General features: G+C 48.5%; 9 protein-coding genes across 9 annotated transcripts; 5 read left to right on the top strand and 4 right to left on the bottom strand.

The window, feature by feature from the left end:
• Positions 1–256: 256 nt before the first annotated feature.
• Positions 257–1,589, top strand: FOBCDRAFT_244717 (chaperonin 10-like protein; the record flags this gene model as incomplete). Its single annotated transcript, XM_059610628.1, has 5 exons — positions 257–352; positions 413–446; positions 496–885; positions 930–1,415; positions 1,450–1,589. The coding sequence occupies 5 exons, from the start codon at positions 257–259 to the stop codon at positions 1,587–1,589; spliced, it is 1,146 nt and encodes a 381-aa protein (XP_059466074.1).
• A 401-nt stretch (positions 1,590–1,990) lies between these two features.
• On the top strand, positions 1,991–3,189 carry FOBCDRAFT_244716 (uncharacterized protein; the record flags this gene model as incomplete). Its single annotated transcript, XM_031191954.2, has 5 exons — positions 1,991–2,064; positions 2,133–2,321; positions 2,387–2,480; positions 2,541–2,857; positions 2,916–3,189. 5 exons carry the CDS (start codon positions 1,991–1,993, stop codon positions 3,187–3,189), a joined length of 948 nt encoding a protein of 315 aa, XP_031033185.2.
• Positions 3,190–4,013: 824 nt separating this feature from the next.
• On the top strand, positions 4,014–6,333 carry FOBCDRAFT_244715 (copper amine oxidase; the record flags this gene model as incomplete). The annotated part of the gene is made up of 6 exons (XM_059610627.1): positions 4,014–4,130; positions 4,279–4,370; positions 4,421–5,013; positions 5,066–5,250; positions 5,303–6,214; positions 6,262–6,333. 6 exons carry the CDS (start codon positions 4,014–4,016, stop codon positions 6,331–6,333), a joined length of 1,971 nt encoding a protein of 656 aa, XP_059466073.1.
• A 606-nt stretch (positions 6,334–6,939) lies between these two features.
• FOBCDRAFT_146395 (uncharacterized protein) lies at positions 6,940–9,409 on the bottom strand (the record flags this gene model as incomplete). Its single annotated transcript, XM_031191952.3, has 7 exons — positions 6,940–7,384; positions 7,452–8,143; positions 8,203–8,352; positions 8,476–8,501; positions 8,574–9,013; positions 9,064–9,161; positions 9,371–9,409. The coding sequence occupies 7 exons, from the start codon at positions 9,407–9,409 to the stop codon at positions 6,940–6,942; spliced, it is 1,890 nt and encodes a 629-aa protein (XP_031033183.3).
• Positions 9,410–9,908: 499 nt separating this feature from the next.
• FOBCDRAFT_244713 (major facilitator superfamily domain-containing protein) lies at positions 9,909–11,514 on the top strand (the record flags this gene model as incomplete). The annotated part of the gene is made up of 3 exons (XM_031191951.2): positions 9,909–10,139; positions 10,254–10,715; positions 10,777–11,514. 3 exons carry the CDS (start codon positions 9,909–9,911, stop codon positions 11,512–11,514), a joined length of 1,431 nt encoding a protein of 476 aa, XP_031033182.2.
• A 921-nt stretch (positions 11,515–12,435) lies between these two features.
• On the top strand, positions 12,436–13,122 carry FOBCDRAFT_146609 (uncharacterized protein; the record flags this gene model as incomplete). The annotated part of the gene is made up of 2 exons (XM_059608234.1): positions 12,436–12,651; positions 12,706–13,122. 2 exons carry the CDS (start codon positions 12,436–12,438, stop codon positions 13,120–13,122), a joined length of 633 nt encoding a protein of 210 aa, XP_059467997.1.
• Positions 13,123–13,277: 155 nt separating this feature from the next.
• FOBCDRAFT_233025 (uncharacterized protein) lies at positions 13,278–15,540 on the bottom strand. The gene has a single exon (XM_031191948.3). It carries the CDS (start codon positions 15,222–15,224, stop codon positions 13,413–13,415), a length of 1,812 nt encoding a protein of 603 aa, XP_031033179.2. The 5' UTR covers positions 15,225–15,540; the 3' UTR covers positions 13,278–13,412.
• Positions 15,541–16,268: 728 nt separating this feature from the next.
• On the bottom strand, positions 16,269–18,868 carry FOBCDRAFT_244710 (uncharacterized protein; the record flags this gene model as incomplete). The annotated part of the gene is made up of 3 exons (XM_059610626.1): positions 16,269–17,673; positions 17,788–18,045; positions 18,852–18,868. The coding sequence occupies 3 exons, from the start codon at positions 18,866–18,868 to the stop codon at positions 16,269–16,271; spliced, it is 1,680 nt and encodes a 559-aa protein (XP_059467996.1).
• A 652-nt stretch (positions 18,869–19,520) lies between these two features.
• Positions 19,521–21,013, bottom strand: FOBCDRAFT_323945 (uncharacterized protein). Its single transcript, XM_031191939.3, has 2 exons — positions 20,877–21,013; positions 19,521–20,827 (listed from the first exon to the last, which is right to left on the bottom strand). The coding sequence occupies exons 1-2, from the start codon at positions 20,950–20,952 to the stop codon at positions 19,545–19,547; spliced, it is 1,359 nt and encodes a 452-aa protein (XP_031033170.2). The 5' UTR covers positions 20,953–21,013; the 3' UTR covers positions 19,521–19,544.
• Between the last annotated feature and the right edge of the window lie 404 nt (positions 21,014–21,417).

Below are 21,417 nucleotides of genomic sequence, written 5' to 3'. Positions count from 1 at the left end.
GTCGCGCCGCGGGGCGACAAATGATGCGGAGAGAACGGGAAGCCAGACTGCTAGACCCCGCATCGGTACAACCCCATGGGGAAATAGTGAAGTTGGGTCTTCGCATCGGCATTTATCACCTGGCTGTTATCAGAAGAGTCATATACTGCGTTACTACATGCTTAAGCTTGACTGCAAACTAGACCGATTTTGATTCATCTTACTACTGAGAATACAATATTGACAACTCTTGTTTTAGAAAGACAGAAATTACAAGATGGCAGATACCATGCAGGCAGTTGTGTTCCACGGCAAGGGCGACATCAGAATCGAAGAAGTCAATGTCCCAAAGCCTGGTGCCAAAGAGGTTCAGGTCAGTTGTTCCTCCACTGATGAAAAATTTCCAGTATGACAAGGCTAACTAGAAGCACAGCTGAAACCGGCTTTTGTTGGAATCTGCGGGACAGGTAGATGCCAACACATCTGGTCAATTTCATTACTAATCTGCAGATATAGATCTTCACGAATATCTTGAGGGTGCTTTCCTGATCCCGACAACACCTCATCCTGTGACTGGCAAAAGTGCTCCGGTCATCATTGGCCATGAGTATAGTGGCGTTGTTTCGGACGTCGGTGATGAGGTTGATGATCTCAAGCCAGGCGACAGGGTAGTTGTCCAACCGATCATTTTTGACGGAACATGCAGTTCTTGTCAGAGAGGTCTGATCAATTGCTGCTCCAACTCTGGATTCATCGGCCTGAGTGGTATGGAATTCCGCAAGGACATACACGCGGATGCCGCGGCTGACACCATCATAGGAATCGGAGGGGGGTTGGCCACGTACACGACTGTCCCACGATATGCAGTCTTCAAGATTCCTGATAACATACCCCTGCAGGTTGCCGGTATGCACATCTACTCCTCAACTTTGACAATGCGCCACTAACAGCACAAGCCCTGGTCGAACCCTTGGCTGTGGCCTGGAACGCTGTACAGCAGAGCAACTTCCAGCCTGGTGACACAGCTCTCATCCTCGGCGCTGGCCCTATTGGTCTAGCCATTCTCCAAGTTCTCAAGAGCAAAGGTGCAAGTCAGATCATTGTTACCGAGACCGCAGACAAACGACGAGAGTTTGCGACCAATTTTGGGGCTACCACTGTTTTAGATCCTACAAAGACGAATGTGGGTGAAGAGTGCAAGAAGCTTTGCGCAGGAGAAGGCGTTCAAGTCGTCTTTGACTGTGCCGGCGTTCAGAGCACTCTGGAGACTGCACTCGCTGCATCTAGACCCCGTTCTGTCATTGTGAATGTAGCCCTCTGGGCTACCGAGGTTACCATCTCGCCTAACTATTTTATGTTGAATGAGAGAACTTTCAAAGGCTCGGCAACATATACGGCATCGGTATTCCAGGAGGTTATCGATGCTCTTGCCCGCGGTAAGGCATTCCAACCATGACTGTCATTTGACAGATTTTCTGACAAAGATAGGTGATCTGAATCCGGAGCCAATGATTACTAGTTTGATTGAGATGGATCAAATTGAAGAAAAGGGCTTCAAAACGCTGATTAACCACAAGGACACTCAAGTTAAGATATTGGTTCGCGTTTAGTTATGTAGGGAATATCGTGTCCTATTTATGTGTGTTAGCAGCCTAAGCTTATCGCCAGCAATCAGCTACGGTGTAGAGAGTAAAGTTATTAAAAAGGAGAATTAAAAAACAGGATTAGTCCGTGATTGCACCATTACTTGCCATTTTGACTTGGGACTTTTGATAATAGTCATTAAATAGGTATTTGAAAGCCTTGTCACGTTGCTCTATGCAGTGCTAGTTATACATACATATTTTAGGTTTATGCAGATCTCATCCGTATCTAGCTACGGGGAAATTGTGGAATCCGCGGGCCCGAGCTAACTCATGTTTCAATATTAAAAAGGAGCTGGCAGCTTCTCATTGTCCAAATTTCTGCAGTAACACCACGAGCCATAGTCTAGCACGACTCTCCATCTACAATGACGTTTACACCACGATCACTTCCTGACTTGTCGGGGCAAGTTTACATTGTAACCGGAGGAAATACCGGAATGTATGTTAACTTGTCATTTTCAGCATGGTTATGCTGGGGGAGTAGAAATTGGCTAATACATGGACCAGTGGGTTCAATACCGTACTGGAATTGGCAGCTCACAAGGCGAAAGTGTACATGGGTGCACGATCCGAGGCTAAAGCCAACGCTGCCATCGTCGAGATCAAAAGTCAATATCCTCATGCAGATATATCCGTCTTGGTAATGGACATGATGAACTTGAAGACCGTCAAGACCGCGGCTGACGAGTTTGTACGGTAAGTATGCCAAGACAATTAGTGCCCATTACGATCTTGGTTGAGATTAACGATGACGTGGATAGAAAAGAATCGAGGCTCCATGGTCTAGTGAACAACGCGGGTATAATGGCTACGCCTTACGAGGAATCTGTAGATCATTACGAAGCTCAATTCCAGGTGAGTTATAATTCAAGAAAGGCTATGATCTGGACTAACCTTTGAATTCACACTGCTTAGACAAACTACCTTTCTCACTGGCTTTTGACCTACAGTCTATTGCCTATCCTCACCCAGTCTGCACGATCAACCAGCCCTGGAACAGTCCGAGTCGTTAACGTTAGCTCCGACGGCCATCTCCTGTTTTCCCCCTCGGCGGGAATCGATTTCGATGATATAAACCAAACCAAGGGCAGTGCATTTTCGCGATACGGCATGTCTAAGCTAGCCAACATCTTGCACGCCAAAGAACTACATCGCAGATATGGTCCATCACCTGAGAATGACGGACAGGAAGAGATTTGGACCGCGAGTCTGCATCCGGGCACAATTGACACGTGAGTCATCTATTTATCTATAATCTTGTTTATGCCATGTCCTGATCAAATGCCCAAGTGGTCTAGGCCGTAACGCTACCGGTTCGTGGGCTTGGCAAGCACTCGTCCCGGTGATGCGACTTTTCAGGCTCTACAGCCCACTTGAGACTGCGGCATATACGTCTCTCTTCGCCATCGCTGGCCCAGACTTTCATCGGGATATGAGTGGAGAATATTTGAAACCTGTCGGTATCGTTGGCAAAACGACTCCAACTGCGCAAGATCCGAAGCTGGCAGAGGAGCTCTGGCGCTGGACAGAGATTGAGATGAGAATCAAGGGATTCATTAGTTGAGTGTCTGTGAGCTAGTTTGGACACAATGTTGTATGGATAGGTAGATGAAATTATTATTCTTTGGCTCTATACGCATCTTACCCAGATAGTTTGTCGTAGCACTGCAAGTAGTTGAATTGCAATTATTCTTTTTACATTACTTGAAACTCAATCACTATAAGCCGATGAGCTCCGACTGATGTCGTAGGGCCATGCCTTGCCATTTGATCGTCAAAACAGGTATATGAGCATGCGACTAGTCAGCTGCTTCTCCTGTCCTGGTACAGCGACCATACGATACAGACACAGGAGCCATAACGGTAGGACCCTGCGCAGAAACAAAGAACATTCCATTTACAAACACATCGTTGCGACTGGCTGAGACCGTGCCTCGGTAGAAAATGACCACGAACACTGTATCAGGCACACGAATCTCGCGGGGCCGCCACTAGGTCGATCGAGTGCGGGGTACCCCGGAAACTAACCGCAACAATTAAGAGGAGGTCAGTGGACTGCAGATAACGGACGCGATTGATCGCGCCGCGGGCCGCACTGTTATCAGGTATCAACAGATAGCAAACAGCGGGATAACATTAGCTGCGCCGCGGGCCGCACTCGTCGAGTATCATCAAATCGGTGTCCGCGGACGATCATAGCTCGTGAACAGCTGCTTTGTGCTACTCACGAGATGTTCAGGTGATACAGTCGCTGGCGATAAGGTTTCCGAGCAAAGGTTAGATGCAATAGATGTTATAGCTGTCATAAAATAAATACAATGTGATAATGCTTTCACAGTTTTGTAAGAGACAAGAATACAACATTTTGAATACGATAACGGAAACACCATGACAGTTCAAGGCCAACGCACTCATCCCCTCCACGCTTTGAGCGAGGAGGAGATGCTTAAAGCCGCGGAGATAGTGAGAACACTCGTCAAAGAGAAGTTTGAAGGCAAGGAGGAAGTCAGGTTCAAACACACAACGCTTTCCGAACCTCCCAAGTCCTTACTTCTTCCATACTTGGATGCTGAGAGTGACGGTGTCCTTGTCTCTGCCCGTCCGTTCGTACCTAGATGCGCTCAGGTCCTCTATACCTTCCCTGGCAAGCCAGGTTTCACCGAAAGCATCGTCAGTCTGGACACTGGGACCGAGGTCAAGTCGACCCTATCTAAGCCTGGAGATTATGCCGGCTTCGACAGGTTCGTATAAGTTCTTACCATGCATGAGAAAGGCAACTGACACTGATCTAACAGGGATGAGGTTATCGCATTCAACTATGCCATTCTATCTCATCCAGAGGTCCTGGACGCTATCAAGAAGCTTGGTCTGGACCCCAACGTGACGGTCCAATGCGACACTTGGCCATTCGGAGCAGACAAAGACTCTTCATTGGAGACCCCTAGACTGGTTCAAGCTATGCTCTACGCCCGCGCCCCGCATAATCACCTTGAGAGTAACATGTACTCTTACCCGCTTCCCATTTCTCCCGTCATTGACTCGGTTGATCTGAAACTCGTTCGAATTGACGCTCTGCCTACGGGTGGCAAGGAGGACGGAGCAGCCATCCATACGGCACCAGAGGCTCCTCTTGCTCACTGCGCCGAGAACGAATATCACCCTGATCTTCTGAGCGTCAAGCTGCGAGATGATCTCAAGCCTCTTGTCATTCAACAGCCTGAAGGACCCAGCTACACCGTGCAGGATGGGAACTCTATCTCTTGGCAGAAATGGCGATTCCGCATTGGCTTCAATTGGCGAGAGGGCATGACCATCCATGATGTGAGGTATGACGGACGAAAGACCTTCTATCGATTGAGCATGAGTGAGATGACGGTACCATATGGAGGTAAGAAAAGCCCTCAAAAGATTGTGAATCTTGACTAACCGTCGATGGACAGATCCCAGATATCCATACCATCGTCGACAAGCTTTTGATCTCGGCGACGCTGGTGCGGGCCTGACAGCTAACAACCTGAAGCTCGGCTGTGATTGCTTGGGACATATCAGCTATTTCGATGCCTTGCTCACCGCTTCCGACGGAAAGCCCTACCAAGCCCCCAACGTGATTTGTCTGCATGAACAGGTATGGCGGTATTTCCATTGCGAAGAAAGTTCCTTAATAACTGTTGAATCAGGACGCCGGTATTGGATGGAAGCATACCAATGCCAGAACTGACGTTGCTGCTGTCACCCGTGCCCGAACTCTCGTGGTTCAGAGCATCATCACCGTTGGAAATTACGAGTACGCGTTTTCCTGGCACTTCTGGCAAAACGGAACCATCGAGTTCGAGACCAGAGCAACCGGAATTCTCGCCACTAGTCTGATCGATGAAGGAAAGACAAGCCACTGGGGCAACGTCGTTTCTCCTGGTGTTCTGGCCGCTAATCACCAGCATCTCTTCAGTCTCCGTATCGACCCCATGATCGATGGCATTGAGAATACGCTCGTACAGGAAGACTCCATCGGTTTGCCCATATCAGAGGAGAACCCCTACGGCAATGCTTGGAAGCTGCACAAGACCTTTATCGAAAAGAGTTGCTCCTTAGATGCCGACCCACAGAAGGCCCGAGTCTTCAAGATTGTCAACGAGAAGAAGCTCAACCCCATCTCCAAGAACCCAGTCGGTTTCAAGGTCATAGCCCCACCAGCACAACTCCTCATGGCCGATCAAGCCTCCCTCGTCCGCAAGCGCGCTCGTTTCGCAGAGCATCATATCTGGGTAACCCGCTACAAGGATGATGATCTCTGGGCTGGTGGAAAGTGGACCAACCAGAGTCTGATTGAGAAGGACGGTGTGGCGGATTACGCGGCGCGCAAGGATAATGTTCGGGGAGAGGATCTGGTCGTGTGGGCGACCTATGGACTTACGCATAATCCCCGCGTGGAGGATTACCCGGTTATGCCTGCTGAGGCTATCACTGTTGCACTCAAACCTGCTGACTTTTTTGATCGCAATCCTGCTCTTGATGTACCCCCTAGTACTCAGGCTGTCAACAAGAGTGTGCTGGTCCCCGCCAATGGTGTCAGCAATGGGGATGAACGAGAGGTTTGCTGTCGGTGAAGGGCTTTTCTAGACATACATGGTTCTACTAGATTAGTGCATCTTACATGCGACGTTGGTGCAATGGCTATTTGGTCTTTCAGATGCTTATTGTAACTGAATAACATGAGTTTTTCTACTTTTCCGCCCGTCTCTCTGTCTCTTCCATAATTATTGGTTGGAGATGCCAAGGACTCTTCTCGCACAGCTTAGGACGAATTTACCCTGGGCCAGTACGACAATTGCTCTTATTTGGGCAAGTAGCGCTGTATCCAAACATCCTTGTCACCTCTATTTTCGGGTAGGTCTCGTAATTTCATTCTGGTAGCAATCGCTTATTACTCATCAAGCCTGGTCCGGCCTGGCGTTGGGCTCCGCGGCCAGTTGCAGCCGTTTCATGGACCTTCATTGGTCTCGGCAGTGGATAGAAACCCGCACCCTCTCCACTCGCTGTACATTCCTTCTCAAGTTACATTACATGCTACTTCGTAGCCTCTCATTCTTAGCTGAAGTTATGCATATGCAACTTGAGATGTGATGTCGAATTTGAAGATCTACGGAGAGCCTGAAGAAAGGAAAGCTTTTCAGTGTCCGAGCCTACACCCCTGACACCCTGCCGTATGCCGTATCTGACGGTACAGACCGTGGGGACCAAACTTGAGTTCCTTTGACTACTTCGTCACCAAAAAGGATTTGTAAAAGGTAGAATTCTGTTATCTGTCGCACTTAAGCTATGACAACTGTGCCAAGAACTCGGAGAAGTCCTCTTGCGAAACATCCATCCAATGCATATTCCCCGAGATCCAGTCCCTGACCTGCGAAACATGACTATTCAGCTGAGGCACTGGAATACTCGATCCTGTAGAAAAGGTATCGAAGTAACTACTACTAAACGACATTGCCCCATGCGTGCTCTTCGATTGAACACCAAACCCATCTTCAACCATTTTATCGACACCCCCTTGGCTTTGTGACTTCGCTTCGACGTATGAGATCGCCAGGTTGTACAGAACTTGGCAAAGGTCGTGTAGCTCCTGGATAGCCTCGAATATACCGCACAATGGTTTCAACGATTCGCAAAACTCCCCAAGTATGCGAATGTCTTCTGGGTTGGAGGTCTCGATTACGTTGCAGAATACAACGATCAGCGGCACGAATGGGGTGTAGATAATTGTCCTGCGTACAAAATCACTCATTAGAACTCTCCAATGTGTAATCTGGATAGGAGGTAAGGCAACATTACCATAGCAGATATACAGCTTTTGTCTCTGAGCTGGGGTCAGTCATTCTCATGCATTCCCCATGTGCTTCAAAAGCCATCCTAGCAGATTCCAGACACGCAGGGCTAACAGCACCATGTCCGCCTTCAGTTGAAGGAACGGCCCTTCGTATAAATGTTAGAGTCGTCCAGTACCACACCTCATCAGCCTTCAGAACTGTCTTGATCATTCTATTAGGCGCTGATCCAAAGTCCCCAGTGTTGCGTTCCATCAGATGTGCCTGTCCAAGTGGCATCAACGAGTCATCCATGATTCGTTTTAGGGCTGCCATCAAGTCCCGTGCGCGCTCGCCACGCTCTTGTACTGATTTTCTAAGCGCCGACGGACTGTATAGATCTTGATAGGCCCTGCCAACAAGTCGTGAATGGCGGATCCATTGCGTAAGTAAGTCCCTCCAGCCACCTGGTACATCTGCTTTGTCAAGCCGTTCCGGTAGCGTAATCTCGTCATCGTGTATAACAGCCGGTCGACCGAGGCGTAAGGAGAGTCCTTTATCAAGGAGGTAAGTTAGCCAGAAGAGAGAGATTTTCCGATCAGTGGTGCTATCGCTATTGGGAACGAGTTGATGCCAGCCAAGCGTCTGGCATATCCCTCCCGCGCCGGACACGAGTTGCCAAGCAAGCATTGGTTGCGATACCTCTATGGCATAGATGGCCTATTTGAAGTATTTTAGTGTCGGTCCTAAACTTGTAGAGTCTATGTAAGGATACTGACCCCGAGAAGGAAGGCCTCTGCGTTCTCCAGGCTGGGTGGCGCGAGAACATTGAACTTGTTCATTGCTGTCTCGAGGTTGCCTCGACATAGTTGAGACAGTTTGCGATACTCCTCACGAGACGACGGATCTTGCGACTGTTGAGCTTTCTCCTGGAACAGGTAACGTAAGGTTGCGTTTGCGATTAAGAAGGTCGGAAGTGAGAAGTTGTCGACTGCGAAGTATATCTCTCGGCAACAATCGATCAGTCTGTCTTTAGAGATGAACAGACTAACTATGGTCAGTGTGACCAGTTTCGTTTCTATTAACGGTTAGCCCATGCCAGTCGCGTATGTGAATCTGTCTTGAAGCCTCCCTTTTAATTCTCGCAGACTGGTGAGAACGGACTGCAGGGGCGGCATTGCCAGGTCTCTTATTCCATCATTCTGGGTCTCCCTTCGACTCGGTATTCGATCCCCCATAGACCGGTAGCTATTAATCTCGATCATTTGCTTCAGTGACAATAATGCAGCGTTAACACGGGTGCTTGTGTCGGCGGCTGGTGATTGCCCGAGGACAGTCTGGAAGAAGTCGCTCGCGTACACTGTAGCAGCCTTCATAGAGCTGCTGCCCTCCAAAGCCATCTCTGAGTCAGCATAGCTTGGTCCATTTCTGCTGCTGTCTCCAAAGTCCCTGGAGACATTGAAAGAGTCTGTAGGTAATGACTCGGGAGGTCTTGCAACACTTCTGGTAATAGGTTGTTCATCAAAAGCCCTACGCAAGAGCTGTTCTATACCCTCAAGACGGTTCTCTATGCGATCTATCTTTTGTTCGCTGTTTTTCAAGCAAGCCAATTAAGATACGGTTTATCTTAATCAATAGACAGTTGATAGAGGGACTTACTATTGTGAGGATATGAGGACTCTTTGCTTGGATTGCCGTATTCCTTGCGTGGATCCAACCAAGCTACAGGCCTTTTGGACTGTTCGGCAATTGGAACACGGAAATAATCTATCACATCGAATCTTTATTGTTGCTTTAATTTTAGTCACTGTACAAGCTTTTATCGGGGCGCAGCCCACCTTTCGAAGACGGCATCGGTCGCACTACGCCAATATGACAGCCAGTATTAGATGGTAATTCTCGACGTTGACTATCTAGCCTGGACATGGGAGTAGATGAGGTTCTTACCACTCGACCAACTGGCTCTGGGGAATGTTCCTCGGCCATTTTTTTCTCTCGCTCGGCGATGATGTGTAAACTTTTGATGCTTGATTTCGCCTGCAAACGATAGAGACGGTGTAGAATACAACGTGAAACCCCAGTGGGCGATACGATCGGAGTGTCGGAGAGAATTGTCGTGGCCGGTCAATGCGCAACTGGCTTAATGTTGAGAAAATGAGGCGGGGAAAGGAGGCGGCGGCCCGCGCAGCCCGCTCCTCGCGACCCGCGGGCCCGGTCTGTGATAAACAAGTTAGCCTTGATTGTCGATGTCGGCATATCTAAGATAAAGAAAGCTACGTTTGCGGGGTAACCAGGGGGAAAGATCTTCGCCTGACTCAGGTATCACAACAATACGCGCTTAGATATGCAATAGAATAGATAGAGACATCACCCATGCCAGGGCTCCCTTTGCGTTTATTTCCACGGAGCTTGTCATTTAAATGTGATGCCATTTTTGTTGAACCATCACCAAGTAGACAAACAACAGACCAAGGAGGCAGCGAAAATGGCGTCAACATCTCAGAATTCCGTGTTCGAAGCAGCCCCAGCAGCTCAATCTGCAGGTCCTAGCGCTGACATGGACAAGAAGGACCCTAACTCTCCGACTGTCTTTGCCCCTGACGATTCAACCTCCTCAGTCAGGCGCGGTAGTATAGAACAGCCGTACAGGACATACAAGATCCGTTGGTTCGGGCTTGTTGTGTTGACACTGCTAAACGTCATGGTTAGCTGGTCGGTATGTTGTTCTTGTGATCAGTCTGTTGGGGATCACCTTGCACATACGCTTGTCTTCTCCCGCACAGTATTGAATCTCGCCAAGGAGAACAATGGAAACTAACCATACCTCCAGTGGCTTACCTTTTCGCCCGTCACCTCATCCACCGCCAAATTCTACGGAGTAGACGAAACAATGGTCAATTGGCTAAGCAGCATCTTCGTCTTTGCAAACTTTGCCATGACTTTCGTCACCATCAAGCTTCTTGACTGGGGTCTGCGACCTACTCTCATCAGCGGCAGTGCGCTTCTCCTAATCGGCAACTGGGTTCGCTATGCTGGATCTTACTCTTCCGATGGGAACAAGGTTTCCGTCGTCGCTGTCGCTCAAGCTCTCTTGGGCATGTCGCAATCTCTTGTTTTGAGTGCCCCCACGCGCTTCTCCGAAACGTGGTTTACGAGCAAAGGACGTGTGACGGCGACGGCTGTTATGAGTCTTGCAAACCCAACTGGAGCAGCGATTGGATCCATCGTCGTTCCGTTATGGACGAATGAACCTAGTGATATCTCTTCTGTGGTCTTATATGTGGCCATCATTGTATGTCTCAACCCTCCGACCCTTTATCCCCAGACAGTCGTTTAGAAGCTTACATCTGCAGTCATCTGCCGTGGCCATTCCTGGTTGTTTTATTCCTGCAGCGCCGCCAACTTCCCCATCGGCGATTCACCATATAGAACGACCCAAGGTTCTACCATCGCTACGAATATTGGTTCAGTCGCTAGAGTGTTACCTGATCATCATCCCATTCTGGGTCTACACTGGTCTCTTCGTCGCCACAACGTCCCTGATCAACCAGATTGTCACACCCTACGGGTTTTCGGATACCGAGGCCGGTATTGGAGGCGGTCTCCTCATCGTTCTAGGTCTCGTCTTCTCTGCCGTCACAGCTCCCATAATCGACCGAACCAAGAAGTTCATCCTCGTCATCAAATGCGGAGTGGTAATCGGAGGACTCTGCTATCTCGCATTCGTATGGGTTCCAGGTGCAAAAGAGATCGGTGCACTATACGCTGTTCTCTGCCTCATCGGTATCTCGTCGCTTTCTATCGTCCCTGTTGTCTTGGAGGTTCTGACAGAGTTCTCGTATCCCGCGGGCGCCGAGATCACTAGCACTACTGCCTGGGCTGGCGGTCAGCTACTTGGCGGGTGCTTCATCATTCTCGGCAATGGTATGAAGGCTGCTGAGAGTGCTGAGCCGCCTCGCAACATGAAAGACTTCACCATCTTTCAAGCTGTGTTGGCTATGGCGATGATACCTTTGCCCCTGATGCTGGGGATGTTTGGGCGGAGTGATAAAGTAGCTCTTAAGCGTACAAACGTACACCAAAGCACATGAACAGGTCTCGATAATAGATGAAACATAAATTGATAAGATTACTATATTCAAGATGATTTCCTTGTCAGCTGCTGACATTCTCAATCTTGACCCTGACGTTTCGAATGCTAGGATGTGGCCAACTTATATACTTCAGACCCCTGCACAACTAATTATTTAGCTTCAAGTTTAGCTTCAACCACGCCGTTCTACCTCTCACTTCGGCGTCCCGCGGGAAAGCGTCTAAGCTTCCAATCTAATTTTAAACACGGCTCTTCGTGCGAGACGTAAGCAGAGTTCTCAGCCCCTTTCGCGGTTTCATCGTCCTTGGTCTCAATATTAGATAAATCCCTTCTTGTGACTCCGTTTTTTGTTTGAACTCTCCTATCGTCCTCGACACATGTTTTCATTATGACATCCCGCATTCAGCAACTTCTTCTTCTGGCTTGGTCCGTGCCAGCATTACTCTCAGGCCAAGTCAGCAGTGTCGCGGGGCACAATCTTGACTATGTAAATGGCGAGACCGGACTGAGCATCGAGAGTTTATCGAGATCGCGAGAATTCAATGTACCGAGATCAGATGAAGAATCGCGTCGACAATATTGCTTTGGAACAACTCAGAACCAGCTTTATGTTACCGACTTCTTGCAAAGTAACTTGGACATATTGGCAGGGCATTCGACTTGTTGGCTAAACAGAGGAGTCGCCGGTCTAAGAACTTCGCTCGAAAGAAACCTCACATTGACGCGTCCGTCGGGTATGCAGGTTCCGAAATGCCCTATCAACATCACTAGCTCAGGCAACACCTACCTGATCGACTTCACCAAGAACAGCTATCACGTTAACACCATTTCGAAATCTCTGTTAATAATACTAACTGGTACACACGGTAAGCCATTAGCTTCTGTAGTCTAAACGTTGCTAAGACATCTAGTGGCCGCCATGACACTCGCTTTCTTTTTCGTATACCCTACCATCCTGATCTTTTCGACACTAATCGCTCTCGGCGAACTGATTGAGCGACCGCTGTTCAAAGCTCGAATTGAAAAATGGCAGAAGATACTATTCTGCGTCTTCTTCCTGCCTCTTCTGGCTATTGGCATGCTATGCGGGTTGGCTGGTATGGGATCGTCAGACCATTTCCGAACAGAACACGGGGTAAGTGGTATGTCGTATGTGCACAGCAGTGCTGACCATCTATCTACCCTCCAGATCATTGGCTTGGTCACAGCAGTTTTGGCGACGTTGGCAGTAGGAGCCTACCTCATCGAGAACAGCCTCAGACCAAAGATTTCAATGAATAGGAAATGGCGCCGGGTGCATATGATGGTTAACTACACCGATATCTTCCTCTGCCAGGCGGTTCTCATGCTTTCGGGCTTCGCCCTGCCCGACGGTATCGACGACTTCCAAGTCATGAGCCTTTGCGGAACAAGACACATATCCACGTCATTGTCGTTCTCAGTGGGTATGATGGTGGCGTTCATATGGAACAGTGCCATGGCGGCTATGACTCTTCAGTGGTGGCTTGTTCGCAGGGCTAGTGAGGATAAGCCTCCTGGCAAGATGTGGCTGCTGGTATCACGCATTTTCAGGCGGAATACTGACACCTGCGAAGATGAAGCGTAGAAGGGCGAAAGCTTCACTCAATTGGATTGACGGGGGCATGATTAGACGCGTTGATGTATGTGTTACGTACTATTTGGCTGTTACGTAGGACTCGCAGCCCAGTCCCAACTTCAAGTCACTTAAACTACTGGCAGTCTACCAAGGGACTTGTATTACTGACATAGAGCGAATAAGTCGAGTTATTAAAGTCTGTTATTTATGAAAGGATATTCTATCATGACACACTTGTGAAATATCGCAACGTTGCTTTGCTGTATTCCGGGATGTCGAAGGACAGGCTCGTGCAGTACCTACGCCACAGTGATACCCACAAACGCCCGAGATCCTTCATACACCTTCTTCCTGTTACCTCCATCCATATCAAACTTGTACACCGAGCCTCCCAAGTCTGTGGCGAAAATACGACGGTTTTTCGAGTCGAGCTTGATGCCGATAGCCTCATGTAATCCCCAGGCAACAACCTCGTAATCTTTACCTGGCTTGCTTGCACCATCGTGAGTCACCTGGGCAATGTCTCTCAGCTTGGCGCGGTTGATAGTATTGCCATTTGGTAACTCGCCCCGATCCGTCCAGTAGAGCACATTCTCATCCTCGTCGACATCCAAATCGATAGGCTCTGGTAAGCCCTGGAACAGTACCTCGATATCTGTCCTGGTCTTAGCATCCTCGCTTGGTTGGAAGTCGATCTTGGCTTGAAAAATGCGGCCCTGTCCTCCCTTAGACGGACCTTTCTGTGACCAATAAAACTTGCCAGTGGAAGGTGACACTGTGATGCCAACACACCATCTTGTAGGATCTAGCATATGCTCATTAACCTGCCAGTCACCGGTTTGGATCAAGACTTCGAGCTCAGAGCCATCTAAGTTGCATCTCATGATCCTCATTCCCTCACGATCAGCAAAGTACAGCTTCGAGCTCGTGTTATCGACGGTCAATTGTTTTGGTGTGTGTACCGACCCTTGAGGGACAATCTCCTTGAGATCTGTTCCATCGAGATTGCAGCTGAGAACAGCACCGTCGTTTGCCGAAGGATTGCCCATGCAGGTCCAGAAGAGCTTTCCAGTGGACTTCGAAATGTCAATACCATCAGGCATACGTTGACCTGATATAAGCGTCTTCATCGGCTTTCCATCGCTAGAACCAACTAAGACACGGCCAGCTGTAGCATACCCTTTTCCGTTTCCACTTGACAACCCAATGTCTAAGAAGTAGAGCGAGGATTCATGATCCGACTCGACAGGCTTGCTTGGAGGAAGCAGTCCGCCCTTATCAGACTTGGCTCCCAACCTGCCTCCATCAATGTACTTCTGAAGAAACTTGACTGGCGTATCAGGCAGGCCACGTTCAGCAATGTAGTGCTGCTCAATGAAAGACACGGTATCGAGACCAACAGCATCCATCATAGCAACAGGCCCCTTCTCTTTGGCATACCACATCTCTTTCCAGAGCTTCTCGATCTCCTCTGGCGTAGATACTTCTTCGGCGAGGATGTTCAAAACCTCACGCTTGATAGCAGCCCATAGACGGTTGTAGATGAAGCCAGTTGACTCTTTGCGAGCGATATAGGGGTGAAACTTGATCTCTTCGAGTTTTTGATACAGGAATGGAAAGATGTTCCCGTCTGTCTCGCCGTCCGTCATTAGCTCGACGACACGGTAGTCCGGTGGCATGTAATAGTGCATGTTCAGAACACGTCGTTTCGTCTCTGGCTTAAGACCTTCAATCATCTCTCTTGACTTATAAGATGACGAGTTACTGCAGAGAATGGTGTCGTGCGATGTGAGCTTTTCCAAGTCTGCAAAAGTTGAGATCTTGAGAGGGAGCTTCTCGGGGACAGCTTCAATGACGAGCCATGCCTTGGCAACAGCCTCGGCGAGATCGTCGACAGCTGTCACTCTTCCTCGGATCTCTGAATCTGAGTATTGAGACATGCTAGTGTTGCAGTATTCCACGGCAGCAGCGCTTTGTTCGTAGCTTGGGTCACGGATGACAACGTCAAATCCGCTTGCAACCCATGCGCATGCGATGCGGCGGCCAAGTACTCCTCCACCGAGTACGGCGACAGTGCGACCGTCGGTTGAAGGAAGAGTAAAAGCACCCATAATGATATGGTTGAGCAACAGTTTCGGGATGTGCAATCAGGTAGAATGTATAGAAAGGATTAATGTTTGCAAAATTGCAAGATAATAGTGATATGAAGTAGCTACGAGATGATGCGACTCGACTGAAACGCCAGTTGTAGGGGGGTTTTGTAAAGAATTCATCACACACATAGTCTAACACTTGAGGCGATTTCCGGTCCAAAGATCCGGATTGTCGGTGCCAGACGCCTCCGATCGAGACCGGGTAGTACGGCATGACGGAAGATATAGTACACAATGATGAGGCTCGAATTGCCTCAAATTCGAGCCTCGAAACGGTGACACCGACTGAAACGTGGGGCAGCCGAGGTCATCAAGTACTTGTACGCGCAATAGCCCAAGACGACAATTTTATCGTCGTTCGTCCGGTGCGGCTCCGTTATGACGCAAAGATGGCATTAATTCCGCGTTTCTTCCGCAACTAAGATCTGACCGCATGAAACTGATCCACAGGATCCTCGTCTTGAGCCTCAAGGTTCCACTCCTCGGCACATCTAAATATGGGGCTGCCCTGGCTTTAGAATCTTCGAAGAACAGCACATTCCCACCTCAGAAAGCTTGTCATACAGCCTCCGACTTCCCTTACCACTTCCAGCTTGCGGTTTTGACCTATCAATAGTCTCGCTGACTCACCCACGTTGGTTAAGAGGACCAGCCGTCACTTGGAGTATCTCCATGACGTCATCATCGTTAGTAGCAGATTACCCTGAACCTCCCTCGGATGAGACATTGGGTCAGCGAGTATTGCAATGTAAAGACACTGCAATGAAAATCGGGCCCCTATTAGCAATTGAGTGCTTTTTCCATCAGAGATAAAGGGTTATGTGTTAATAAAAGCAAAATGGAGAGCATGCATTGCGCTGAGCATGAGAAATCATTTAATAATAGATACGTTTGTCAAAATCTGGACTAATGGACCTGGTGTTGTCACTAAAACAAGAGTTTATCAGGCCTCAATTGTAGACCACTGCAACTTGCTGTAATATACTTATGTCTACTATTACTTTAATAAATATGTAATTGCCCCAGACTGTTTCGTAACCTCTCAATGATCGTTGGAAGCCCAGCCGCCGCCGTAGGCTTCCAATTTTCGTCAAAGTTAGGTTCCTCGCATGTTTCAAGCGCCCTTGCAAGCTCATGTAACTCAACAAAATCACGACTGTCCAAAAGCCCTTCACGACGATTCAATCGCCACAAGAGGTCAAGAGCCTGTACTTTGGTTTCATCGTCAGTCGTGGTCGATGCGGCGAAAGCTAGGCCGGAGATCAGATCGCCATCGAGCGAAAATGTCGGCTGGCGAAGAGCAATAAAAGGTGCTGCTGCTTCTCTGGCCGCTGCCAGGAATGGCTCAAAAGTCTTGGGATTGGCGGCCGCTTCTTTCGTGGAGTATGAATTGATCGCCATCTGCCAGTATTGCTGGCGCAGGCGCAGGTTGCGGTACTGCTGCTCCCCCTCAATCATTATGTCCTCGTTCCTGGCCTCGTAGAGAGCATCAAGACGCGCGGTCCACCCATCAAGAGCGCTCTGGAGGTTTGCACGCGCTTCCGACACAAGAGTCTCTTTACCCTCTGCATCGCTTCCTTCATAGTGCCAAGGCTTTTCGTCGTAGAGAACATCTAAACGCCGTAATGCAGAAGATGCTTCATCAAGATTGCTGAATGGTTTTGGAGACTGGGAGTGCTGACGTTCGTTCGTGTGATACCACTTTCGCATCCCGGAGACACTTGGATCATTTTGCATAAAGTTGGATGACTCTACTCCAAGCCGGCAGAACATCTCGGCAAGCTTTGTTGTCATTGCGCGTTCTTCATCGTTTGACGACGGCAGCGCTGAATCGAATAATGAGATTCCGGCACTGAGATGTTGTAGGAGCTCGTCATAGCGACCAGTCAGACCTTCGAATGAAACGAAAAGAAGGCAGCAGATCATGATAATATGCAAGTCTTGAGAAGCTGTCATGCTTGGTATAATAGTCGCGATAGCCTTATTGTATTGGTGGGTAGCGAAGCCTTTCAATTCGCCTATATCCGAATGACCGAGGGATTTCGCCATGAATAGGCGATGCGAGGCGCCAACAGCAATCATGCTGTATCGAATTGACTCGAATTGGTAACCTATAGGCAAAGCATATCGGAGCCAAAAGTTGGTCGAACCGGAAGAGAGTGACAGCTGCGTAGTCGTGAACTGCAGGAAGTGTTGGAAGTACAAACGCTCTGAACTTGTCAATGAGGGGATATCGTCAATCGTTAAGCACAAAGACATAGTATCGGAATTTGTTGGTGCAGTCTTTTTACGGTGCTTTCGCCGGGGAGCTTTGGGTTTAGGCATTGCGTAGCCGTCGCACTTGATCTTGTCCTCGCAGCAACGGTTACATACCGGTTTCGCCTCGTCACATTTTAGGTGTCGGATCCTATATATATAAGCAACCGGACGGCGGAAACTCATAACGCCACTTACTTGCTGCAGGCAGACACTTAAAATCAGCCACTGGACTTGGAAGGTGAAGGAGGATGGGCAAGGGTACCATGTGATGCAGCCATTACGGCTTTTGGGAGCAGATGCGCGCTTATGCTTGATCTTGGCAGTCACGATTCCTTGGATGGCCATTGTTGTGCGTAGAATGCCGTTGATGGTAAACACGAGGGAACCTATAGGAAGAATGACACTTCTGGGCGAGGTGAGTTTTTCTAAGGGGAGGATAAATGTTATGCCCCACTTGCCATCGGGCAGTGCGAGGGCGAATATTACGGGAAAGCCAATCACAATAACGGAATGAGTCAGTCTAAGCCCATCTATCGTACCCACTTCACTTGAAACTCAGCTAGGTCATAGCTGTCTAGCGTTTTGACTTAGCTTCACTCAGGACCGTTTGGTATAGTGTAAGATATATTACAGATCCAGCACGACAAAAAATTTGGTTTAAGATTGCTGCGTTGTAATATTCAATATGTAGTATAGGGCTATGAGTTAGTGCTCTATCTCTTATTGTAAAAGTGTAATTTAGACCTTTGCAAACTCAGCACCGTCTTATATAATGTTTCTTTAGCCCATGAGGGAGCCAATCACAACATGTGTTGTTCGAGAGATGCAGCCACGAAACTCTGCCTACGTTCCTCATAGAATACCAACAGCAACAATGAAATGATTTTCGGGGCGAAAAATTTAAATCCATAAAGCTTTCCAAGAGAATCTAAAGATAGAAGCAAAGCAGGCTTCGAGTAGAGTAGTATGATAAAAGTAAATATTCATAGATAATTATAATAAAACACGTCAAAGCATTGTGCCCAAGATACTGCGGTGTAAGCGAGTCGCAGCACCTAATATTTCAGAATGATATACAGGGCATGAATGAGGCCAGGAACGAAGACTGCTAGAGTTAGCACGCGACAACTGAGTGGATACTGTGAACATACATAGACATGTCAGAAGCAAATTTATCCAAAAGTCACCTACGCATCCTCGCTCCATGAAAACGCCGACTGGAGGGAGAATGATCGCGAAAATGATCTTGCAAATGTCACTATGAGAGTTTAGCAGCTGTATCCGTAATAGAAATATACAAATTAGGGGGAAGGGACAATAACTTACCTCCCAGTGAACGGCATCTTGACGGCTCAAGTAAAGAACGGATAGGTTTAGAAGGATTGGTGTAAAAGAAAAGTATTGCTTATCTGATATGTAAAAGAATGTCTTGGGACCTTAAGATCTCTTGGAGGATGCAAGTTCCCTTTTATAACCACTTGGCGTATTCCTGACACCAAGCTCTGAATGATAAAGAGCTTCTTGGGGGCTGTATTCACCCTGTCGTAAAGTCGGGTTCCCCGCCAGTACATGCTAGCAGCGACATTAGCCAACGACGATCTTTAAAAAGTAAATAGTTTCAGTCCAATCATTCTACACAATCTCATGGTGGTTGACATCTGGATCCATTCCAGTTAGCCGGCCTGAAGCTTTGATGCGCAAGGCGAAGCATATGATTGGTTCTTTCGTGTTCAAGTGAAATGGCTTTTCCCGTAGCGCATTATTACTGCTTCACTATTTGCGAACTGGTACAGGTTGTGGGGCTGGAAGTATCAGAATTGTGGGACACAGATCGCCATTTGAGATACGAAAAAGCTGAGATAAGAAAGGGCTTCTTCTCCATTGATGCCCTGCAAACTGCAAAAGACTGTTTGTATATTTTACTGAAACAAGGACGGATGAAACTTAAGATTCCTGGTTCGCAGAGCGCGATACCAAAAAGAACAACAATGCATATGAGATGAAAGGATTTTGTCTTATCTAGAATGCAAAAATCTGGTCCGACATCTTAGCTGACGCCCCGGGCTGTTCAAAACCCAAATCAACAAGTGCCTTCTTCGAAGCATTCACCATTCCGGGCGGCCCACACAGAAACACCTTGGAATCCACACCCGGCGAGGGAAGTTTCTCCTTCATCAACTCTCGAGTCACATACCCAGACCCAAACTTCCAGTTCACCGGCGGCTGATCCAGCATATAGTACACCTTGAAGTTCTTGGGATATCTCCTAGCAAACCTGTCCAGTTCTTCCCGAAGCAGAATGTCCTGCTCTGTTCTGTTGGCATAAATGAGAGAGATCTCTGTTGTGTCGCGGTCATGCTCGCAGATAGCACGAATGACCTGGAACATTGGGGTAATACCTGTACCACCGGCGATCATACCGATCTTCTTGCAAAGGTTCGGCTGATACTTCATTGCTCCTTTGGGCCCTCTGAAGAGGACCTCGTCTCCAACCTCGAGCTTCGCCAGATACTTGCTTGTGAGCTTGCCATCCGGGTATGCTTTGATGACCAATTCAAGAACGCCGAGGTCGGAATTATTGGACACTGGTGTATATGACCGAGCGACGCTCTCTCCGTCCACGTCTGCCTTGATGGTGACATGTTGACCAATTGGTAGGCCAAGAATAGTACTTGTGGTCGGAAGACTGAACGTCAAGCGATAAACATTTGGCGCAATGAGAGTTTTTTGCTTGAGTGGAAGTGGCGAGTAGGTGACAGGATCCAATAGTCCTCGTTGCAGCAAAGTGTCTTCTTGAGCTCGCTTAGGAACCTTCATATGGGCAGGATAACTCGTGAAGGGCTTGCTCTTCATCGCCATACTGGTGAATCGCTGTGCAGCAACTGCATTGGCCGTTGCGAGTGATCCACCTCCGACAATGATGCCTTTGATGAAACTTGAGCCAGTTGAATCACTGCGTAGCGACGCCGACAACCAGTCTGGTGCGGTGAACCCTTGGCGGCGAGTAAAGTAATACGCTCCTGCACCAGCGCAGACAATGAAGCCCAAGTTGACCAAAGTTGAAATTGATGAGGATCCTCTAGTCTGGATCTTGACTGCCTTTACAGGTGCAAGGGGCGTGAGCTTGGGCTTTTTCTTCTCAAAGCCCTGAATCTTGCCAATGCAGCAGTCTTTCATGATCTCAAAGGCATCTTCTGAGTGTCCAGCGTTGTCGAAGTCTTCGCTGGCGTCTGTACCGGCTGCTTCTGTGAGGACATCGGCACCACCAGGATGATCTGCCAGGTATTTTGTGACGTCGTAGACTTGCCTCTAGTTAGTGAGCGACCCAAGAATGGAATTGCCATAGCCTACCTTGACCATGGATGATCAGCCATGCATCCTCGGGGCTGTTATGCTCAGCGACCTGCTTGATCGTAAATTCCTCCATTATTGGCTGTAAAACACAACACGAGACTTGGTTCAGGTAATTGAAGTGCAGGTATTTGGCGATGACCTTGAAACATTCGGATAAGAATACCAGAGACTGGGTCTACTGCAGACCGTTCTCTTAAACAGCTCAATGCTTGCGTATCAGGCGGTCACGCCGTAGCCACATACCATAAAACTCACAAGCAACGGGTCCCTGGAACTACCAGGATTATGCCGCCATTTGCATGTGCCCACAGCGGGCCGGAGTGCAGCTCCGTAGTGGGTCTCCAGAAATGCCGAGGTTTCAGGGCCCGTTGTGGATCCACAGGGCCGAGGCCAACCCGCTTTATGATCCACGTCGACCGGAGGCAGTCGGTGAAACAATGCGAATTCCGCTGTTGATGTAACGCACAAGGATCTATTGGCTCAAGAATGATCTCTGACCCTGAAAATCGCATAGAATATCGCTCTTATTTCCGTCTTC

This window comes from Fusarium oxysporum, chromosome X (genome assembly GCF_013085055.1).
Source record: "Fusarium oxysporum Fo47 chromosome X, complete sequence".
In the NCBI taxonomy this organism is placed as follows: domain Eukaryota; kingdom Fungi; phylum Ascomycota; class Sordariomycetes; order Hypocreales; family Nectriaceae; genus Fusarium; species Fusarium oxysporum.
Note: the sequence above shows the minus strand (reverse complement) of the source record. Positions and strands in the feature narration are given on the sequence as shown.

Coding starts and splice junctions, on each gene's coding strand:
- FOBCDRAFT_233025 (XM_031191948.3), bottom strand. CDS start 15,224: ATGGGTGCTTTTACTCTTCCTTCAACCGACGGTCGCACTGTCGCCGTA.
- FOBCDRAFT_323945 (XM_031191939.3), bottom strand. CDS start 20,952: ATGGAGGAATTTACGATCAAGCAGGTCGCTGAGCATAACAGCCCCGAG. Junction 20,828..20,876: donor GCTGATCATCCATGGTCAAG/GTAGGCTATGGC, acceptor ACTAGAGGCAAG/TCTACGACGTCACAAAATAC.